Source organism: Oryctolagus cuniculus, chromosome 3 (genome assembly GCF_051225735.1).
Source record: "Oryctolagus cuniculus isolate XC-2025 breed Fujian yellow rabbit chromosome 3, ASM5122573v1, whole genome shotgun sequence".
In the NCBI taxonomy this organism is placed as follows: domain Eukaryota; kingdom Metazoa; phylum Chordata; class Mammalia; order Lagomorpha; family Leporidae; genus Oryctolagus; species Oryctolagus cuniculus.
The window spans coordinates 30,033,780-30,056,436 of NC_142869.1; the positions used below are offsets into that span (position 1 = coordinate 30,033,780).

Here is a 22,657-nt window from a genome sequence, read left to right on the forward strand (position 1 = left end):
ATTTCTGATAGCACAGCTACTGGTGAAGCAAATATAAGGGAAAATTTTTATCTCAGTGAAGAACAGATTTTTATTGGAGTTCTATGCATGGGTGAAGAAGAGCTTTCAAAGAGAGAAAATAAAATATCCCGTCCCTGTGGGGAGCAACTGAGACTAGACTAAATTACTGGAACTAGGACTAATTCTATGAATCTGCTCTCCCACAATATGGCGCTGGGGAGGAGTAAACAACTTCTACGCAGCTGCCTCACCAATTTGTCTAACAAGTGGCAGGAGCTGATCCTGCTCCTGACTGGAGGAGAGCAGCGTGCTCGGCGTGTGGACAGCAGAGCATGGATTGGTAGAAGAGGACTATAAAGGAGGAGAGAGACAGCATGCACCAGGAACACCTGAGGAACATCTGAGCAACCCCCGAGAGAGCCGGCCAGCGGTGTGCCGCTCCTCTGCAGAAGCAGGGAAAGCGGCAGGGGTGCCGCCCCTCCACGGAGGCGGTGGGGGGGTGGGGTGGGGGGGTGGCAGCTAACCCGGGATTGCGTCGTTCCTCCATGAGTGAGGGAATGGCAGCTAACCTGGGAAGGGCCAGGCAAAAAGAACAGCGCAGGGTCCAGTGTTGTTCCTCCGTGAATCGGGGAGTGACATAATGGTGCCGTGACTCAGATATGAAACCTAGGAGGGAAGAAGCGGGAAAATACTGGAGAGAGACTAGGGAGAGCCTAGGGAAAAGCTGGACAGAAAAAGTTCCGGAAGAAGCTAGTGAAAGCCTAGGCATAGACTCGGATACGGACTATGGGGAGAAGCTAGGAGAAATCTAAGATTGAAAGCGAAAGTGAAAGCTAGAAGAAACTTAGACTCAGATACGGACTGCCGGGAGAAGCTAGGAGAAATGAGAGAAATATTGCTGGAAGAAAGCTAGGAAAAGTACTGGGGAGAGAAAAATATAAGCTAGGGAAAATGAAGCCGCGGGGGTAGGCCAAAGCGGAGACGTAAGCTAGGTTGGGATTCGTCAAGTTAGCCCGGGGAGCAAAAGGTGAAAAACTAAACCGGAAGCAGAGACATAAGCTAGGTTGGCATTCGTCAGATTAGCCCGGGGAGCAAGAGACGGGAAGCCGAACCAGAAGCGGAGACGTAAGCTAAGTTGGAATTCGTCAGGTTAGCCCGGGGAACTTAGACTGAAAACTAAACTGATAGTGGAAACGTGAGCTAGGCTGTGATTCGCAGAAGCCGCCGAGCGCAGAGAGAGCATTTGGAGCAGATAGGAAGTGCGGGGCTAGCGCGGAGGCCGTGGGGCGGGCGCGAAAGGCGTGGAGACCACAGAGCACGCGCGAAACCGGGAAGCCGTGCAGATAAGAGAAGGGTGGGCTGAAGCAGCGCAGAGCCAGGAAGCCGCCTCGGGGTGGGTGCCAGGAACCTGTGGGGATAAGAGAAATAGAAGTATAGAAGTAAAATAAGAGATATAAGAATGCCCAGAGATAAAAGTAAAATGAGAGGAATAAGAATGCTGGGAGATAGAAGTAAAAGAAATAGGAATGCCCAGAGATAGAGAAAAATAAAAAAGGCCTCCCCACAATACGGCAATGAGAAGGCTCAGATTCTGTCTGCCTGATTAGTAAGGCGATAAGCACCTGTGGGCAGCTAGCAGAGTATGCACCGCAGGTCACCGAAGATAGGTATGTATCAACACCAATAAGTCTCCCCACAATACGGCAATGAGAGGGGTCGGATTCGGTCTGTCTGATTAGTAAGGCGATAAGCACCTGCGGGTGGCTAGCAGTGTATGCACCGCAGGTCACCGAAGACAGGCATGTTATCAACACCAATAAGTCTCCCCACAACACAGCAATGAGAGGGCTCGGATTCGGTCTGTCTGATTAGTAAGGCGGTAAGCACCTGTGGGCAGCTCGAGCAGAGCAGAGCATGCGCCGCAGGGTACCGAACACAGGCACGCATCAGCGCCTAAAAACCTCCCCACAACATGGCGAAGAGAGGACCCGGATTCGGTTTGCCTGATTGGTAGGGCTGTAAGCACCTGTGGGCAACTCGAGCAGAGCAGAGCAGAGTGTGCGCCGCGGGGCACTGAAGACAGGTGCGTATCAAAGCCAAAAAATAAAAAGAAAGGGGGAACTGTGGGGAGCAACTGAGACTAGACTAAATTACTGGAACTAGGACTAATTCTATGAATCTGCTCTCCCACAATATGGCGCTGGGGAGGAGTAAACAACTTCTACGCAGCTGCCTCACCAATTTGTCTAACAAGTGGCAGGAGCTGATCCTGCTCCTGATTGGAGGAGAGCAGCATGCTTGGCGTGTGGACAGCAGAGCATGGATTGGTAGAAGAGGACTATAAAGGAGGAGAGAGACAGCATGCACCAGGAACACCTGAGGAACATCTGAGCAGCCCCGGAGAGAGCCAGCCGGCGGTGTGCCGCTCCTCTGCAGAAGCAGGGAAAGCGGCAGGGGTGCCGCCCCTCCACGGAGGTGGGGGGGGGGGCGGCAGCTAACCCGGGATTGTGTCGTTCCTCCGTGAGTGAGGGAACGGCAGCTAACCCGGGAAGGGCCAGGCAAAAAGAACAGCGCAGGGTCTAGTGTCGTTCCTCCGCGAATGGGGGAGCGACACGTCCCTATAAAGTAACAATAAGATATGGCAGCATTAATTAACACTATATTTTGAACATCTTGGGGCAGACTGGAACACTGGTGACCAGAAACAAGAAGGGCTAAATCATGTTTTAGGGATGCAGAAGATCAGAATAGTCCTCTAGATCAGATAGAGCATTTGATGTAGTCATAATTTTAATTCAGGATTTATATAATATTAATCTTTAAAAGTCTATCAAATGCTAATTAAGAATTTAGTTTTGGAGGGAATACAGTTTCAGATGGATCATGTGCATATCTTGTCTTTCAAATATTGGTGGCAAAAACATAACAATTGGTTACAAACCTTCCTAATCAAGTGTAATAAATAATTAACATGAAAATCTGATGCCAAGGTGTTCATGTACTGCCAAAGGCCTTCCATGGATTTAATAGCTGTCATTTGTTTTCAAACCATTTGAACTTATCTAATGTTCTTCTATACTATGCTAATTTTAATCTTCTTATAGCAAAATGAAGTCATCTTTCCAGTAGTATCAGTAAAAATCTCTTTAGCTGGTTATTCTACAACTGAGTAAATGGAGATGCAAGGAATGGATGCAATGTGCTTCAGGACACAGCTTCAGTTAAAAAAAATGGAATGTAGGTTCACTAGTTTGGTTTCTAGTATGATGAATCTTTCAAACTTAAGACACGACAAAAAGATAACATATTTTTGATGGTGGATTTTCATTCCTTCAGCTTCTATGATGGCTGATCTGTCTATGTACCTCGTGATACCCATTTCACATACATTGATTGACTTGTATAAATTCTGTGACTAATGCTATTAAACCCAAACACAATTAAATGTAGGATAAGTACAGGGGAATCGCAAACTAAATTGCGTCACTGATTTATGGAAATGGATATCACAAGGGAGACACATCTTGTTCTCACAAATACTACCTGCAATGCTCACCTGCAAATGACAGTCCTAAACACCGATCCTCGGTGTTGGCATTAATAAGGTGTTCTAGTCCATATGTATGAACACACCTTTCTCTTTAACGTAAGACGTCCTTAAGAAAGAAAGCTCAGGGGGTGACAATTAATAGGGAAATAATTCTGTGCTCTTATAGACAGACTGCACACATGCTGGATGCAATTCATATCTTTTGGACTACTTTAGCATTGTGCCAAAGAGATGTGGGTCAAATTGAAGAAGAACATGTTGTGTGAGGAAGAGTATCCTGGAGGAGAATATCCTTAGTAGATACAGTCAGTTGAATTATTAAGGGAAATTATAAAAATATTTTCTAGGAACCTTTAGGAAAGAAGAATATATGGAATGCTCTTTATGTGTGTTTGGGATTCATGGTGTCAAAAATTAGAAGAAAAAAAACTCAGTTCTCTTGTATTTCTTTTTATTCCTCATATTCCCCTCTGCCACTATTGGTAAAGAAGTTGCAATCATTTTAAGGAGTGATTTTACAAGAATTCCTAAAGAAGATTCATCTATTCATTTTTTTTTTGACAGGCAGAGTTATATAGTGAGAGAGAGAGAGAGAGAGAGAAAGGTCTTCCTTCCGTTGGTTCACCCCGAAATGGCCACTACAGCTGGCACTGTGCCGATCCGAAGTCAGGAGCCAGGTGCTTCTTCCTGGTCTCCCATGTGGGTGCAGGCGCCCAAGCACCTGGGCCATCCTCCACTGCCTTCCCAGGCCACAGCAGAGAGCTGGACTTGAAGAGGAGCAACTGGACTAGAACCCAGCGCCCATATGGGATGCTGGCGCCACAGGCAGAGGATTAGCCAAGTAAGCCACGTGCCAGCTCCATCCATTCATTTTAAATTTACTTTCTTATTCATAAATGTGTGTGAGTGTATGCGTAATTTCCAAGACTTCAGGCAACTAGTACAATATACATCAACAAAATAGAAAATTCTATTAAGAAATGGGAAAAAAAATCAGGTCTTGGAAAAAAATTAGAATAGAATATCAAATAAGGACTTACATATATAACACTTATAATAAAGATGACTCATGATGACTACGGTTATTAAAGGCAAGGCTTTGGAATTCAACCTGGGAGACAGAATATTGATTCCTTTATTTACTGGATATGGAAACTGTGGCAAGTTGCATGATCTGTCAAACTTCAGTTTTCTTAATTGTAAAATAAACATAACAATGTCTAACCTTATAGATTTATTGAGAAGATTAAATGAGCTGTTTTTACACTACCCTCCCTGCAAAGTATTTTTTTCTGTGCCTGGTACACAACAAACAATATTAATCAAAAAACTTAAAAACTTCTTCACTCAAGTATTCTCATTCTATAGCAGAGAATTGAAGGCTCACGTCTCCCCATTGGTAGAAGAGCTTGGCAGCGTTCCACTGAAGCTTCTGGTTGCGCTTGTTGCCCACAATGGGAGACCTTCCCCGGGATAGGCCTTTCTTGGTGATGTTCACATGATGCCCTTTCATCCACTCTGGCCAGTTGCCACGGTTGCAACGATGAACAAAACGGGCACATTCCAGGAACAAGGCTGCTCTGGCCACCACGGGGGCTTCCTAAATAGGGTTGTTAAGCAAAGAATAATGTGGGATTAATAAACAATAACTTCAAACTGGCCTTAAAGGGAGTTACTGTGTATCGTTAGTTTATTTTAGTCTCCACGTTTTGATTTAGTTCGGACATATTTCCCAGGGTAGCTTCAGCATAGCCAGGACAGTAGAGGGACATCTGGAAAATGAAACACAAAGGGAAATTTGGATGTTGAAGAATCAATAAATTTAAGCACATTTCTTTGCTGTTTTCTTCCTCAGGAATCTCAAATAAAATCACATACCTGTATCTTCTTATGTTTCAGGGCACGTGGGATTTGACTGTGAGAGTGGAAGCACGCTCAATAAGGTTTTAAACTTGAAGCTTTTTTTAAAATCTGATACAAACATTCCATTTCTAGGACTAGTTGTATTTTAGCCAATGGTGTCAACAGTGATTTGATACTAACCATTCATATGTTCAAAGGAGGTGCTATTTACTACTTGTACATTTTGAATAGCAAGAAAATGAAGTGCTTATATTATATTTGGTTGAGTTGCTCATTTTTTCCCCTTTCAACTTTGTCATAAATTACACACGAAATTCTGCTTAAATAGGCATGGTTTCAATTGAAAACGTTTGACAAAGAAGGACTTTTTTAGTTGATAAGTGAGAAACAGCACATTTTTTCATAAAATATGGCAATAATCTTTTCAAGGGAAGGGAAAAAGGATAATTGTTATCCATAAACTGAATTGATATTCCTAAACTGATGGGGATAAGATATTCTATTGAATTTTTTTAAATCTAGGGAAAATGTTCAGGGAAAAAAAGATTGTAAAATTTCCTATAGAAGGCTAATGGATCATAAGTAAAATATACATCAACTATTAATGTGTTTTGATATGTGCCAGTTTTTAAAAATAGATGCTACAAAATTGGTCACAATCTTAGAGTTATTTAACAAACATGGATTACTCAGTAATAAGAGATTTTCAAATTGAACAGTTTTCTTCATTTCCAGCAATAAAATCCTTAACAATGCATTGATACATAATGTTAAAATAGGGGTTAATATATGCATATATGGAAAATTAAGTGAGCCGGCACCGCGGCTCACTAGGCTAATCCTCCCCCTTGCAGCGCCAGCACACCGGGTTCTAGTCCCAGTCGGGGCGCCGGATTCTGTCCCGGTTGCCCCTCTTCCAGGCCAGCTCTCTGCTGTGGTCAGGGAGTACAGTGGAGGATGGCCCGAGTACTTGGGCCCTGCACCCCATGGGAGACCAGGAGAAGCACCTGGCTCCTGCCTTTGGATTAGCGCAGTGCGCTGGCTGCAGCGCGCTGGCTGCAGCGCGCTGGCCGCAGCGGCCATTGGAGGGTGAACCAACGGCAAAGGAAGACCTTTCTCTCTGTCTCTCTCTCACACTGTCCACTCTGCCTGTCAAAAAAAAAAAAAAAAAAAGAAAAAAGAAAGAAAATTAAGTGACAGTTAATTTTCATGAATTATAATACATAACAAACATGTGATCTAGAAATAATATTTTCACTGTGGGATTTTAAAAATAAAATATAATTTTCCCACTCTGATATAGCTGAGAAGGGGTTCACACAAGATTCAACCTCAGGTCTCTGATGCTCAGTCCTATGCTAGTTCCTCTTTGGCATCTACAATGTCTTACTGTATACTCATATAAACCTTAAGAAAATATGCTGTCTAGAATGCAGGTAGAAATTAATTATTTAAAAATGGGACATTAGTCCCATGTGATATTATTTTCTAAAGCACAATTATACGTTCACATTATTTGCCCATTTAAAATGCTACTTCATTATGTTATAAGTACATAATTTACAGATAAGCAAGAATCAGTTTTAACTGCAAAGGCCAATCTACCTCAACAATGTAATAAATAAAGATAGAAAATTTTCATGTATTTCATACATAATTTTAAGAACATAATGATATCTCCTACCCTCTCTCTCTCCAACCCACCCACCTTCCTTTCTTGTTTTTCTTTTAATTTTGGGGATGAATTACTTTCAATTTACTTTATAATCTCAAGCTTAATCCTTCATTAAATAAAGAATTCAACAAGTAGTAAGTGGGAAGACCATTATTCCTCAGGAGTATAGACAAGGGCTATATCAATAATCATATCCTAAGATGTTAATTTCACTCATATATATTATATTTTTTGTACTCTATATATTAGCTACCACAAATCAGAGAAAACATATGATAAACATAGATCTATTCCCTTTACATAAACAAATAATTAAAAGAAAAAAGGTACAAAAACCTAGTGAGTTGGCTCATCTACCTTTCTCCTCCTGTCTCAAGTATGCTATGATAGAGTTATATCAATCTAGCTGCAGTTTCCCATATATTATGTCTCATATCTTTCCATACACTGCTTCCATGACTAAGAGAGCCCTAAAACCCCTTTTCTAAACTCTCATTTTCATGATCCAGAAGTCTCCCTCAGCTGCATCCCCTTTTAAGCAGTTAGTTACTTACTTTTTAGTATTACAGTATCTCAAACACACTGATGAATTCAAGTAAATCAGCCCATGAAGTACTTTGTCATAGTTTACATCTTAAATAAAGCTATCAAGGATTCCAGTAAGAAATGCATTTACATAGAGATTTAATTTTACAAAGCATATTATGTATCTCTACACAATGAAATGTTAATCTCTGTGAAAATGTAGAAAACAAAATGAACACAAATGCTGAGAATTTATTAATACAAGGTGTACCTAATGATGAGAATCTGTCATCAACTTGTCTCAAGACTGAAAAAGGGGTCTCAGAGATAGGAAAATTTTAGACTGCAGAGTGGGGTGACTCCCTGCATCAATAGTTCCATACCATACCACACAGACTAAATGATCTTTCTTGTATTAACTAAACATCGCAGATATGCTAATCTGTGTCTGTGAGAGGCTGGAACATCTGTCTCTAAAAAGAATGCCAGTCTGGAGGGCAAGGCGAATGATGTAAATTTATTCTCAGCCTGTCACATTGTGACACATTCTCAATATACAGCAATGTGAATTCAATGCTTAATGACAGGAAGACAGAAATAACTCTACTGAAATAGCATTCTGCGGTATGTCCTAGATCCTTTAGCTTTAATAAGAGTTAAACCTAACCTAGATCATAAATATGTGATAGAAGATCAAGCTATCACCTCTATTAGATGGCAATTAAGAGGATTAGCAGTAGATGAATGAACAATCCAAATTGTGGTATGTGAAGTTGCTGAGGAAGCTCAAGGCATTTCTGAATGAAAAGTGACCTCAGTTCTCTGTTCTCAAAAACATCTCATGATAAAACTAACATTTTGTCAATCATTGGTCCTGGGAAATTATCATATAAGTTTGGAAACTGAATTGAGATCAACATGAAAATACCTATACACTACACAGTACATAATGAAGAAAGGGTTGGTTGTTATTTGATTAATTTGATCCATATAAATAGCCAAGTCCAGTAGCATTTAGAAATGCCACTGTTTGAATAGCAGATTGTATAGAAGAATCTTCCAAACAATCCAAACACTGCCTTGTTATTTTAAACTCATGTGTCTGGTAGATGAAGGCAGGATTCAGAATTCTGTAATCAAGGTGCCAGTGAATAATAGCAATTTCTGGGAAATTGTACCATGCACATCACTGCAGAGAAAACAGAGGGAGACACTGAGTTAAAAACGTAAGGGCATTAAAGTGCATCCTAGTAGAAGAGAGTCAACAAGTGCTGAACTCAGTATATGTACAAGAGTATTCAAGGTTAACTGGGGCTGTGAAGAATTATTTTCTTTTTAAGTTCCTTTCAAAGTGTAACTTAAAAAGTATTGATTTTAGGGAAAGGCATGGGATTCTTCTTGGTCATAAAGTCAAGTCAATTTTCCTTCAGTGAAGCTTACCTCTTATGGCTCAGTGCAATCTGAAGTAGTGAACGATGGAAGCATGACAAAATGGATAGGGATGGATTCACATCGCAGAGCAAAACAGTGCAAATGGAGGAAAATGAATCAGAAAAAGGTTGCATGGCTGAAGATAATAACAGAGTTTCAGACACACAGTTACAAATCAACATCCAAGCAAAATTTGTCACCATTGGCATAGCAAGAAGAATTTGGAGGGTGGTTTTGAATGAAAAGTACACATATTTAAATTTCTTTTTAATTTGAATTGTACATGTCCACCCAGTTTCTCTTTTTTCCTTGTAATGCACAGAATGATTTCTACTTCATTATGCATAAATACATAATTTACAGATAAGCAATAATCAGTCTTAATTGTGAAGGTAACATAACATACTAGATTCAATCATGTGGAATTTGTAAATTTGAAGGTCAAAAATAGCCAGGTCTCAGCGATTTTTTATGATCCATTATTAAATAAGATATTTCTGCTATGGCTGCAGTGTTGTCTAGTTAAAATTATAAGAAATCATGAGAATGTCATTGTGTCGTATAGATTTCCCTAACATTCTACAATTAGAAAACTTCACTTACCTGCCTACTTTGCTGATTTAATTTGCCATTTTTTTTTCCTGAATTTTATGACTGTTACATATATTGAATGTTTCCTTTGTGAAAGTGAAGCAGAGAATTGGGATACTAGTTCAAACAGCTGCATGTTATTCTGCCTGGGGACCTAGCAAATATTGTTACCAAGATACGATGGTTAATTGAAGGTTATAATTGCAATACATTCCTTTCCCTGAGGGACTATATCTAAATTTATTATGTGAGAAGAAAAATTGACTGCTCCTGAAAACTCATACAATCCTGGGCAAGAACTAACTGCTTTTAAAGGCTAAATATTTTATGTTGGCCCCTAGGGAGTTACATAATTTTTTATTGTCCCACAGTAAAATATAAAGTTCTTACTGGCACATAATACCTGTTTACTTGCAGCCAATGGGAAAAAGCAGTTATTGTGGGGTTTAGTGTGTATTGGAACCTTCTTTGCTAGAGGGCATATGCTTGTGAGTCAGTATTTATTACTCAGCCTGTATTGAATTCTCTGCCTGACTGAGATCATTAAGTAACTGACTCACAGAAGGACAAGCTGTCTCTGCCCCTGCCCACTTCTACAGTAGGTGTGGGCAACTTAAATCATTGAGTTGTCAGGCTGCAGGCAGGCATTATTCTAGTCTGCATGACTATGATCTTAACACTGAAGATAACATTTTGGGTAAGTATTTGAAAAAGTAGATGAGGCCTGCTGTAGCTGGCAATATAATGGATTAGGTGTGAACATAAATTCCTTTTGGTTGGAATACCTAGAAGTGCTGGATAAAATATCCAAACACTTCTTTATTCTGTTTTTTTTTTTTTTTCCTTGTGTTTTTAAGGTGAAATAGACGACAACTGGCAGTATACATGACAAGACATTCCAATTTTGGAGGTGAAGTTAGAGGTGAGCTAGTGTAGAAATACTTGCCCTGAAGATTGGTGTTGACTACAGAGACCAGAGCATGGGCCACTTTTAAACATCTGAGTCTGAACAGTTGCAAAGCCGGGTCATACACTTACAAAAGTCAGAATCCTAGGCAGGACCCACCATCAGTGGATGAATAAGATGAAAATCTGGCCTCACAGAAGCTGACTTGTCTGACTGTAGCTCTGGGTAAAGTAGAAAAAAATATTTTCAATGAGAACTCCTAACCCAAATCCTATATTCTCATTCAAATTCTGAGCAAATTTTTTGTCCTTTGACCTCCTACAAGCGGTTTAAAAAAGAATTTTAGGTTGGTAATATTTCCAGGGGTCTGCCAAATGGAAATACTCTCTGGAGGAAAGCTTTAAATCAGAATTTCTTAAGCCTTCGCACTCAACAGTGTTCGTGAGTCTCTGGAGAAGATGCATGAAATAGATTCCTTGGTACTGTCTGCAGATTCCGAATCAGTAGCTCTGTCAGAGGACCTGAAAATTCGCATTTCTAATGTGCTTACAGGTGGTGCTAATGATTCACTGAATAACACTTCTTTTGAACATAGATCTTAAAGCATTCCCACAAATTATGTTCAAAGGAACAAACTTACGTTAGAAATACAAAATAAAATGATCTACTATGAGCAAGCCTCAGCAGAAATAATGAAGTGCAGAATCAAATTTACAAAGACTGCAGTTAACAAAGTCGTAGTGTATCAAATACATCAAAGGTTAATGTGAAAATTGAAAGCTTGATGAAGGAATTATGCCATCAATGTCTATCAGGTGATTTAAAAACAAGAAAAATAGAACTTTTACAAATAAAATGTAGTACTTGAAATTAAAAAAAGCAGTGGATAGATCATAACACGGATTAGAGAAGACATTTCCAATTCTATATTATTGACTGTTCAGGCCAATCAATATTTGGGGGGGAGGGGAAAGAGTTCAACATGCATTATTGGATGTTTATCAGCATTTTTAGTATCTATTCACTAGATACCAGTAACTATTTCTAGGTTGTAACAACCAAGGATTCCTCCAGATACTGATAAATGTGTGGGTAAAACTGCACTGAAAAAGATAAAGCTGAAAAAAGCAAAACTGAAATGGAAGAGATATCTGAGAAAATTACCCCGGATAAAGCAGAGGTAGAGGTAGGGTAGGGGTAGGGGTAGGGGTAGGGGTAGGGGTGGGGGTAGGGGTAGGGGTAGAGGCAGAGGTAGAGGTAGAGATAAAGATAGATAGATAGATAGATAGAGAAACAAAGAATTTTGAAATAGAGGTTTTCAAATGCTCAGGGTTAAGTGACAAGATCTATTACATATATTTTAAATTTCTAGAATGAAAGATTAGAGAGGATGTGAAGGATACAATATCCAAGAGATAATAATTGAGGATTTTCTAGAATGCATATCATATGCTAATTACATGGCTTAATATCCTAATCAGCCCCAACTAAGAAAAATATTCTAGAAACATTTTAGTGAATCTCCAAAATACCAACAATAAAGATACTAAAAGGCAGGGGATGGGGAAATTACCAACAAAGGAATGTTAATTAAGCTAGAAAAGAATGAGATAGTATCTTTGAACTGCAGAAAGAAAATAGTACCCTATGGTTATACTATCACCAAAAACATATTCAAGTTGAGATTAAAATAAAGACATTTTCAAGAAAACTGTGGCTGACAGAGATACTGCCAATTGATCATTATTAAAGGTACTCCTGAAAGGCATATTTCAGAAGAAAATAACCTCACAGGGTACTTTTGAGATGCAAGGAAAAATGGTAAACAAAGAGTATGTTGAGATTGGCGCCCTGGCACAGTAGGTTAATCCTCTGCCTGCAGCACCAGCATCCCATATGGGCCCCCGTTCTAGTCCCAGCTGCTCCTCTTCCGATCCAGCTCTCTACTGTGGCCTGGGAAAGCAGTATAAGATGGCCCAAGTCCTTGGGCCCCTGCACCCGCATAGGAGACCTGGAAGAGGCTCCTGGCTCCTGGCTTCGGATCGGCGCAGCTCTTGCCATTGTGGCCACCTGGGGAGTGGACCAGCAGACTGAAGATCTTTCTCTCCCTCTCACTGTCTGTAATTCTATCTCTCTGTATCTCCCTCTCACTGTCTGTAACTCTATCTCTCAAATAAATAAATAAAATCTTAAAAAAAGATTATGTTTTGTGTAAATTTAAAAATCACTCAACATGGATTAAAGACCTAAATCTACGACCTGACACCATCAAGTTACTAGAGAACATTGGAGAAACCCTTCAAGATATTGGCACAGGCAAAGAATTTCTGGAAAAGACCCGGGAGGCACAGGCAGTGAAAGCCAAAATCAACTATTGGGATTACATCAAATTGAGAAGTTTCTGTACTGCAAAAGAAACAGTCAGGAGAGTGAAGAGACAACCGACAGAATGGGAAAAAATATTTGCAAACTATGCAACAGATAAAGGGTTAATAACCAGAATCTACAAAGAGATCAAGAAACTCCACAAAAACAAAACCAACAACCCACTTAAGAGATGGGCCAAGGACCTCAATAGACATTTTTCAAAAGAGGAAATCCAAATGGCCAACAGGCACATGAAAAAATGTTCGAGATTACTAGCCATCAGGGAAATGCAAATCAAAACCACAGTGAGGTTTCACCTCACCCCGGTTAGAATGGCTCACATACAGAAATCTACCAACAACAGATGCTGGCGAGGATGTGGGGAAAAAGGGACACTAACCCACTGTTGGTGGGATTGCAAACTGGTCAAGCCACTATGGAAGTCAGTCTGGAGATTCCTCAGAAACCTGAAGATAACCCTACCGTTCGACCCAGCCATCCCACTCCTTGGAATTTACCCAAAGGAAATTAAATTGGCAAACAAAAAAGCGGTCTGCACCCTAATGTTTATTGCAGCTCAATTCACAATAGCTAAGACCTGGAACCAACCTAAATGCCCATCAACGATAGACTGGATAAAGAAATTATGGGATATGTATTCTTTAGAATACTATACCGCAGTAAGAAACAATGAAATCCAGTCATTTGCAACAAAATGGAGGAATCTGGAACACATCATGCTGAGTGAAATAAGCCAGTCCCAAAGGGACAAATACCATATGTTCTCCCTGATCGGTGACAACTGACTGAACACCAAGAGGGAAACCTGTTGGAGTGAGGTGGACACTATGGGAAACGGTGACTTGATCAGCATAGCCCTGACTGTTAATGAACAACTTAATACATTATCCCTCTTAGTAGTTTTTTTGTCTGTTCTACTTAATATGACTGATTTAGTTCTGTAATTGATGCACAGTTATTCTTAAAGGCTGAAAATTAACTGAAATGTGATCCCTGTTCAACATGGGAGTGGGAGTGGGAGAGGGAAGAGATGTATAATTTGGGACATGCTCAGGCTGACTTGCCCCAAGTGGTGGAGTTGGAAGCATACCAGGGGATTCCAATTCAATCCCATCGAGGTGGCATGTACCAATGCCATCTCACTGTTCCAGGTGGTCAATTTTGGTTCACAGTTGGTCATGGTGGAGGGACTGGGAGTCAAAGGGAGCACATAGACAAGTCTAGTACCTGCTAACACTAACCGATGGAATAAATAAAGGGGAGAGTGATCCAACATGGGAAGTGAGATACTCAGCAGACTCATAGAATGGCAGATGTCCTAAATAGCACTCTGGCCTCAGAATCAGCCCTAAAGGCATTCGGATCTGGCTGAAAAGCCCATGAGAGTATTTCAGGCATGGAAAGCCAAGACACTCTGGCAAAAGATCTCTGTGAGTGAGATCCCAGTGGAAAGAACAGGTCATCAAAGAAGGAGGTACCTTTCTCTGAAGGGAGGAGAGAACCTCCACTTTGACTATGACCTTGTCTAAACAAGATAAGAGTCGGAGAACTCAGAGGGCTTCCATAGCCTTGGAAACTCATGACTGGAGCATAGGGAGATTACTGATGCCATAGACAGGAGTGTCAATTGGTAAAGTCAACAACAGGAGTCACTGTGCACTTACTCCTCATGTAGGATCTCTTCCTTAATGTACTGTGCATTGAGATTTAATGCTATAATGAGTACTCAAACAATATATTTCACTTTGTGTTTCTATGGGGGTGCAAACTGTTGAAATCCTTACTTAATGCATACTAAACTGATCCTCTGTAAAAAAAAAAAAAAAAAAAAAGAAATTATCAATTCCCAACTTGACTCTCACTGGGATTAAACATGACAATAGGTCTGCTCTGATTTCATCATCATTAAAAAAAATCATCTATTATTTTTCACTTTATGTTTCTGTGTGGGAGCAAACTGTTGAAATCCATACTTAATGTATACTAAGCTGATCTTCTGTATATTAAGATAATCGAAAATGAATCTTGATGTGAATGGAAGGGGAGAGGGAGTGGGAAAGGGGAGGGTTGTGGGTGGGAGGGACGGTATGGGGGGAAGCCATTGTAATCCATAAGTCGTACTTTGGAAATTTATATTCATTAAATAAAAGTTAAAAAAAAATCATTTTTCTAAATATTAATACAAATAATGTCTAATTTTTTGAATATTAAAACAAAATATACAACTATTTCTTGGGTAACAGTTGGAGTTAAAACTTTTTAGAAAGAAGACTAATAAATTCATTAACTTTAAATGTTGTTTAGATCGATATTTATGTAATTTATATAATCATAAAACATATTAATATCCAAAGTAGTAATAAAAAACAAGCTTTACAATGCTAACCCACACCAAAGGAAGATAATTAGACCACATATCCTAATATAATCTATAGGCAGGCATGAAATGGGTATGCATTCAAACAAACACAATATGAAATAATGAAATATATATAAATAGGCAAAAGATAACATAAGTAGCATAAATGAAACTAAACATATCAGTATTCATAATCTGGGAAAATTTCTGGACTAAATTTTCTAAGAAAAATATCAACATGGCATAAAAAATTAAGAATATGCTTTCTACAAAGACCTAAAATACCTAAAATATAAGGATATAGAAATATTGGCCAAAAGAAACTGAAGTGGGCAGGCACTGAGGTTAAAATCGATTAGGTCTGTGAGCTGGAAGACCACGCCTTCGCCAAGCCCTTGTGTGACCTCATGCCCTACCTGATACCTTCACCACACCCATGTGACCTCATGCCCCTACCTGGCCATACCTGGGTGCCCACCAGCCAATCAGGTTAATTAACCACTTCCCTTTGGAAGTGGGTTAAAAGCCTGGGGCATGGTGTGTCATCCCTTCTCTTCTGTTTCCTGGCCTCTTGCCAGGAGGGGGCTTGCTGTAGCCCTGTACCCCCAGGGCGCGTGGCCTTTGGGCCACTTGCCCTAGGCTTCCTGGCCTAGATGCTCCTCCACATGGCTGGTTCCTGGTGCTCAGTATGAACCTAGATTTTTCTCTCTCTCGGATAAAGCTCTCACACTCCTATGATTTCTCTCACTGAATAAAAGCCTAAAATGTACCATGCTGTCTCGTTTATTTATGCCGGTATTTAGAATTCTTCTGTAAATATTAGGCAAGAACCCTCTCAGGCTTATTAATATTGGGATTTATCAATAAGCATATGGTGGTATCATATGGCACTCCAAATTCTGGTAACATATGTGGCAGCCCAGATGGCACTTCTGGGGAACTTTAAGGGGCCACAGTTTCATATAGATTTTAGGGGGTCATTTCTGATATCAAAACCAGGTCAATGCTGACTTAATGAAATGTGTGTAGCTTTATTATTAGTGCCAGAGGAAACAGTATCATAAAGTAGAAAGCATTGTCAGAGATTAACTAGGACATCTGATAGTGATAGAATATTCATTTCATCAGAAACATGTAACACTTGTAAGCCTATCTGCTTCTATATAAATAAAACAAAATTTGTCATTGTTTCACGTATGTATGGGAAAATTTGTCATCATTGTGAGAGATTTTGATACAATTCACTCAGAAGTAGATCAAACAATGAGATAAAATAAGGTTTAGAAGATTTGAAGAACTTAATATATATATATTACTGTACATAACAACTGGAGAATACTCATTCTTTCACTGTACATGGGACACATGAAAATTATAGTGTTCTAGATCATAAAACAAGTTTAAATTAATTTCAAAGAATCAGATCTGGAAATGAAGTCATACAACAATAACTTACAATGTACCTAAACTATAACAAAAATAGCACTTATAAAATTTTATGGCATGCAGTTAGAGCAATACTTAGAGGGAAATTAAAATCTAAATGATCATAGCAGGTAAAGCCACTGCCTATGGTACCAGCATCCCATACGGGTACTAGTTCATGTTCTAGCTGTTCCACTTTGAATCCAGCTCCCTGCCAATGTACCTGGGAAGAGCAGCTGAGGATGGCACAAGTGCTTGGGCCCCTGCCACCCACGTGGGAGACCCAGATGAAGCTCCTGGCTCCTGGCTTCAGCCTGACCCAGCTCTGATTGTTGCAGCCATTGGGGAGTGAACCAGCAGATGGTTCACTCTCTCTCTCTCTCCCTCTCTCTCTCTGTCTCTATGTCTCTCTGTCTCTCTGTGTGTGTGTCTCCCTCTCTCTCTGTAACTCTTTCAAATAAATAAATCTCTAAAAGAATTTAAACAGAAAAAAAATCTAAATGATCGGTATAGAAAAGGGAAAATAAGTAACCAACTTGATATGCTAAAGAACAATACAGTAAATTCATAGTGGGAGGGACACAAATGAGAAAAATAAGAGGAAGGGTTAATCAACTAGAGAATAAAGATACTACAATTGAGAGAGATGTTTTTTCCCCAGGTGGGTCTGATTCATATCTGTTTTCTGATACTATTACTAATAGCACTCCCTTTCTTTCTTTCTTAAAATGTCCCAATTTAGATAAAAATTACATATTCACTCCTCCTACACTGATCTATTTGTGAGAGTAACTAATTTAACATGAATTAGATTTCCTCTATCCAAAAAGTAGGAAGAATTTTAAGAGTCTATTGATATACTTACATTCAATGATTTATTCCCAGGTCAACTAACATCAGTGTATTTGTGCTAGTAAATTACCAGTAAATGGGAACTAGTGTCTGCATATATTGAAAATTCAGTTGGATAAATAAGTATATAATATTTCACCTGAAACATATATACAACAGAAGTGTCTTTTGTTTGAGCTGCATAATTTTTTCTTTAGATTTTGTAGATTATATAAATCTAGAGATGAAATGAGTTCTTTCTAAACATACTTTTTGAAAGTGTCTTACAGTTGCATCTTGCAAATTTATAGGAAACAAAGATGCGGGGAAGAGGTGTGCTAGAATTAAATTAGAAACAATGATCTCTGAATTTAGTGATCACAGACAGTGACAAGAGGACTGTCTAAGATAAATAAAAGCTATCAGATTGGCACAATCAGCAATGAAACTATTCTAAAATAAAATTTATATCATAATGTAAAAATTGTATTTTATCTGGACTTAAAAAATAAGTGTAACAAAACAACAAAAGAGAAAGTTGGACTAGAATACAATAATGAAATGAGCAGAATTATTCCTTTCCCTCCTATTTGCTAAACTAGCAGAATCTGTTAACTATGTATATATTCTTATCTATATCTGTACATCTGTGTCTATATCTGTACCACATCCACATATCTTCTGATTTTGCCTATATCTGTATCTAGATTATTTGTACATGTATATATCACATACAGATATATGAATAAAATCGTAGGTGCATTGGAAAATACAGGAAATAGATTCAAACCTGAGACAATCCCGGAGGATAGGAAGCAAATGGGTCAGATATTAGGTGACACCAAATAGAGAGAGAAGAAAAGCTAAAGGAACAGTTAGCAGAAGACATCTGTGAAGGGTAGGTAATCCTGAGGCTCTTAACCCAAATCAACAGCTACAAACAACTGCAGGTGTCACAGCTGCACAGAAGACAGCAGACACTCTATGCTGCTTTGGACACAGGGTATGCAGCTGTATTCCTCTTCTCTCGGTTTGCTGGTCAGATTTCCCCAGCGACTTTAGTTCTTTCACTTTTTCATAACTGATTCTAAGTCTGTTCTCATTTAGAGATCATATCCTGGCTTGATCTTTTTACTCTCATAATAACAAATAAGATAAAGCATGGGAACATGCTTTGCAAACTATCTAGTGTAATGAAATGTTACTGTTACTGTTCTCTACTATGACCTCTGCCAGCCATGCCCCGCCCCCAACACCACCATCCACCATCATCATCATGCTCATCATCACCTATGCTTTTATTCATCCCATCAGGACTAACCCAATTCTGTCTTGGCTTGATAATGGTAACAAGTCAGCCTTTTAAACCCTGACAGATTCTAATCTCTGGAATTTGACTGCTGAATGTTGCACAAGTCGTGTTCTTGAATAAGAATAAAAGACTCAAGTGTGACAGGAACTCCCATTACCCCCCCACTGCTTGAGCCCCTTGCCCATTTGAATTCACTGGTTCTAGTCTAGTGACAAAGGGTTCATTAATTCCCAATTAGGCTACCTACATCAGTGGACATCTCCCATGATCAGAAAATGCCCATTTGCTTTGAAGCTCAAAACACACTATTTAAAAGTATCAAAAATCAAAACTCCCTTGTATTTTATTTCTTACCAAGATATTGATTGAAAAGGCCAAGTAAGGCTAGGATAGGTTCTAGAAGAAAGGTTAAAAAGAGAATCTAGTGGTCTGATAACTATCTAGTCTTAGGCTTATTTTAAATTTTCTATGAGATCCAGCCCAATTTAATGATAGGAGACAAACTAAGATTAGCTGGAAACTCCTGTATCATATCTTTGGAAAATCTAGGCAGTGTAGTAGTTAGAAATCAGATAGGTATGGAATCAACTGATGAGAGGGACTAAAGTTCTAACACATAAGACATTTGACTACCAAAGTGTTCAAAAATAGTCCCCTTGAAATAGGCCCCATTCAGAAGCCAGTCTTAATTTATTCCGTTGAGATTATTTTTCAAATACCCAAGTATGTTGTAACAAGCTTGTGCGTCTCCTTGCCCACATATCTTACATAAATGCTAAAAACTTTCCACATAGGAAGTAACTACAACAGGATCTCTTATGTTTTTATATGATCAGTGAATATTAATAAAGTCATTCCAATTTAATTGATTAGAGTCTCCACACTTGATCTTAGTCAAAAGGCCGAGAAGCGATGATTAGAGTCTTGTTTTTGCTAATGATAACACATTAATTGAGTTTAAGTTCTTAACACTTTTTGTTTCAGTGATGGATTGGGAGGAATCCATGAACTTTCAGATATTATATGATAATTTTTTCTATATATACAACTTTTCTTGGGAGAGTTTCCATGTAACTTTAATTCAATTCTAAAAGAATCTTTGCTCCCAAATGTTAACAGAGTGTTTTAGAGTGAATGTATAGTGTGAATACTAAAAGTTGAGAATTTCTTATGTTTTCTTATTATGAACTCATCATGTATTTGTGTAATAAGGAGCATTTTAAAAGATTCAGGTGCTTTTTGGACCATTAAAATCATTCACAAACTTCTTTATTACAGGAGACCATATAGATTTCAGAATATTTTCAATGATTCAAGAGATACTCACTGTGGTATATTTAAAACTTTATTTTTTTTTCTTTACAGAGAAAGCATATGGTGTTGCTAAAAGAGGCCTGAATAGAATCAGAAGATTCTTCTCTGATTCCAGCTTTAGCACCAACTAACTTACATGACCTTGAGAAAATTCATTTTCTAATTTGTATTGTAACATGTACTTATATTTTTACTCAGTTTTTCAACAAGTTGAAATAAATAATGTGTTTTAATAGCTTTCCTTAATCTCATTAGGCAGCTGCCTCAAAATTTGATGCCTCACTCATCTAAAATTTTTTCAAAAGCAGCTAACTTTAGGATGGAAAAAAGAGGGACATTGATAGAATCTTACCACCTCTAAAGTGACAATATATGATTGTTATTTCTTTTTAACAACTGTTCAGCTAGCTTCTGTCATCTTTATTTTCTTAACCATATTCAAGCTATTGGATATAAAATATGGAATTTGTTATTTCTTTTCTTTTTTTTTTTTTTTTTGATAGGCAGAGTTAGACAGTGAGAAAGAGAGAGAGAGAGACAGAGAGAAAGGTCTTCCTTTTCCATTGGTTCACCCCCCAAATGGCTGCTACGGCCGGTGATCCGAAGCCAGGAGCCAGGTGCTTCCTCCTGGTCTCCCATGCGGGTGCAGGGCCAAAGCACTTGGGCCATCCTCCACTGTACTCCCTGGCCACAGCAGAGAGCTGGACTGGAAGAGGAGCAACCGGGACAGAACCGGCACCCAACCAGGACTAGAACCCAGGGTGCCTGCGCCACAGGCAGAGGATTAACCTAGTGAGCCGTGGCGCCAGCTGGAATTTGTTATTTCGATATGTTCTGATGTAAGTTCCTAAAGTTATCTCACATGATTTTTTCTTTTTACTTGAGAGGCAGAAGGAACGAGATGATAGAGACAGAGACAGAGATATAGATAAAGATGAGAGACAGAGAAAAGCAGGGAGAGACAGTGGTCTCGTTTGCCTATTCACTCTTCAAATACCCTCAATGGCTGAAGGCTGGCAAGTTCTCCCACATGGATGGCAGTGATCCAACTGCTCAAGCCTGTGTACATTAGCAGGAAGCTGGAATCAGGAGCTGGGACCAGGAAATTAAACACTGGTATTCTGATATGGGAGGTAAGCATATAAATCACTAGGCAGAATGCCCACTCCTGCATGATTTTTTAATGAGAGTCAGCATTATGAAATACAAAATAAAGATTTTTTTTTTGACAGGCAGAGTTAGAGAGAGAGAGAGAGACAGGTCTTCCTTCCGTTGGTTCACCCCCAAAATGGCTGCTACGGCTGGCATGCTCTCCGGATCCGAAGCCAGGAGCCAAGTGCTTCCTCCTGGTCTCCCATGCGGGTGCAGGGCCTAAGCACTTGGGCCATCCTCCACTGCCTTCCTGGGCCACAGCAGAGAGCTGGACTGGAAGAGGAGCAACCTGGACAGAATCCAGCGCCCCAGCCAGGACTAGAACCCGGGGTACCGGCACAACAAGTGGAGGATTAGCCTAGTGAGCCTCAGTGCTGGCCCAAAGTGACCTAGTTTCCAATTTTGCCTTACCCCTTGCTGGCTCTTTCTATTAATTAGTCTTTCTGAACTTTGCTTTTTTTCCTTCAGAAATGTAGTAAGAGTTAAGGCAGCTAGGTAGATATTAGCCCATGAGTTTAAGAGGGGCCAAAGAAAATAAATTTATGTGCATTGGGACCGGGAAACAAATCTTAAAATCAGGACCCAGCCTCTCATGTCCTTGCCTGTTCTTTATCTAAAGAAATTCAGTGAATTGAGCGAGTTTGACACACGTGATCTGACAAGGTTATAATTACTGGGCTGAAGGAATCATTTGCTTCTCCAAAAGCTAAGAAACTTCATGGGCCAGTATTGGTCCAGGGGGTTTTTTAGAGGAATCTGACATCCAAAAATCCCCTACCCATACTTTCCCAGAAGAGGGGGAAGGGGAGAAGAAATTGGAGACCCATATTTATGTCCATAAAAATCCAATATGAATGCAGACTGGGCTTTCAGTCCTTTACTGAGATGTCTGCCTGGTCTACTAGGTGTAGGAATCTTGGTCTCTTCACTTTTACAAAGAATTTTTTTTTCTAATTGCCTTCCTGTCCATTCACTCATCTGCCTCATACTTCGTTGTTGAAAGAACAAGTTCTCAAGATTCAATTTAGTAGTAACAGTAAGCACATAACAAATAATAATCTTTAGTTTGTCAATCTTAGAATGCTGTATATGAAGAAATGCGGAAAATGGATCACTATACAAATACAACCTTAGTTGGGTAAAGTGAAAAACAGGTGAAGCTCTCCAGTTGAGTTTTGTGGTATTATCATTAGTAGCTAGCACCATGCTTAGCACATAAGAAGTCCTCAATAGACATTTGTTGAGTTGATTAATTGGTTACTTTTGTTATTTTGTAAGTCACATTGATTCTAGGCTTTTAAATTCTACCATCATTGCCATTCAGTATATTTGGT

General features: G+C 39.3%; 1 protein-coding gene across 14 annotated transcripts in view; it reads right to left on the reverse strand.

Annotated features, from left to right (window-relative positions):
• Positions 1 to 22,657, reverse strand: part of UNC80 (unc-80 subunit of NALCN channel complex) — a 243,325-nt gene that overhangs the window by 127,293 nt on the left and 93,375 nt on the right. For all 14 annotated transcript variants that reach the window (XM_002712440.6, XM_089329902.1, XM_002712438.6 and 11 more), the window contains exon 23: positions 4,938 to 5,150. In XM_002712440.6, coding sequence (XP_002712486.3) covers positions 4,938 to 5,150 — 213 coding nt within the window. The remainder of the gene's footprint in view (positions 1 to 4,937; positions 5,151 to 22,657) is intronic.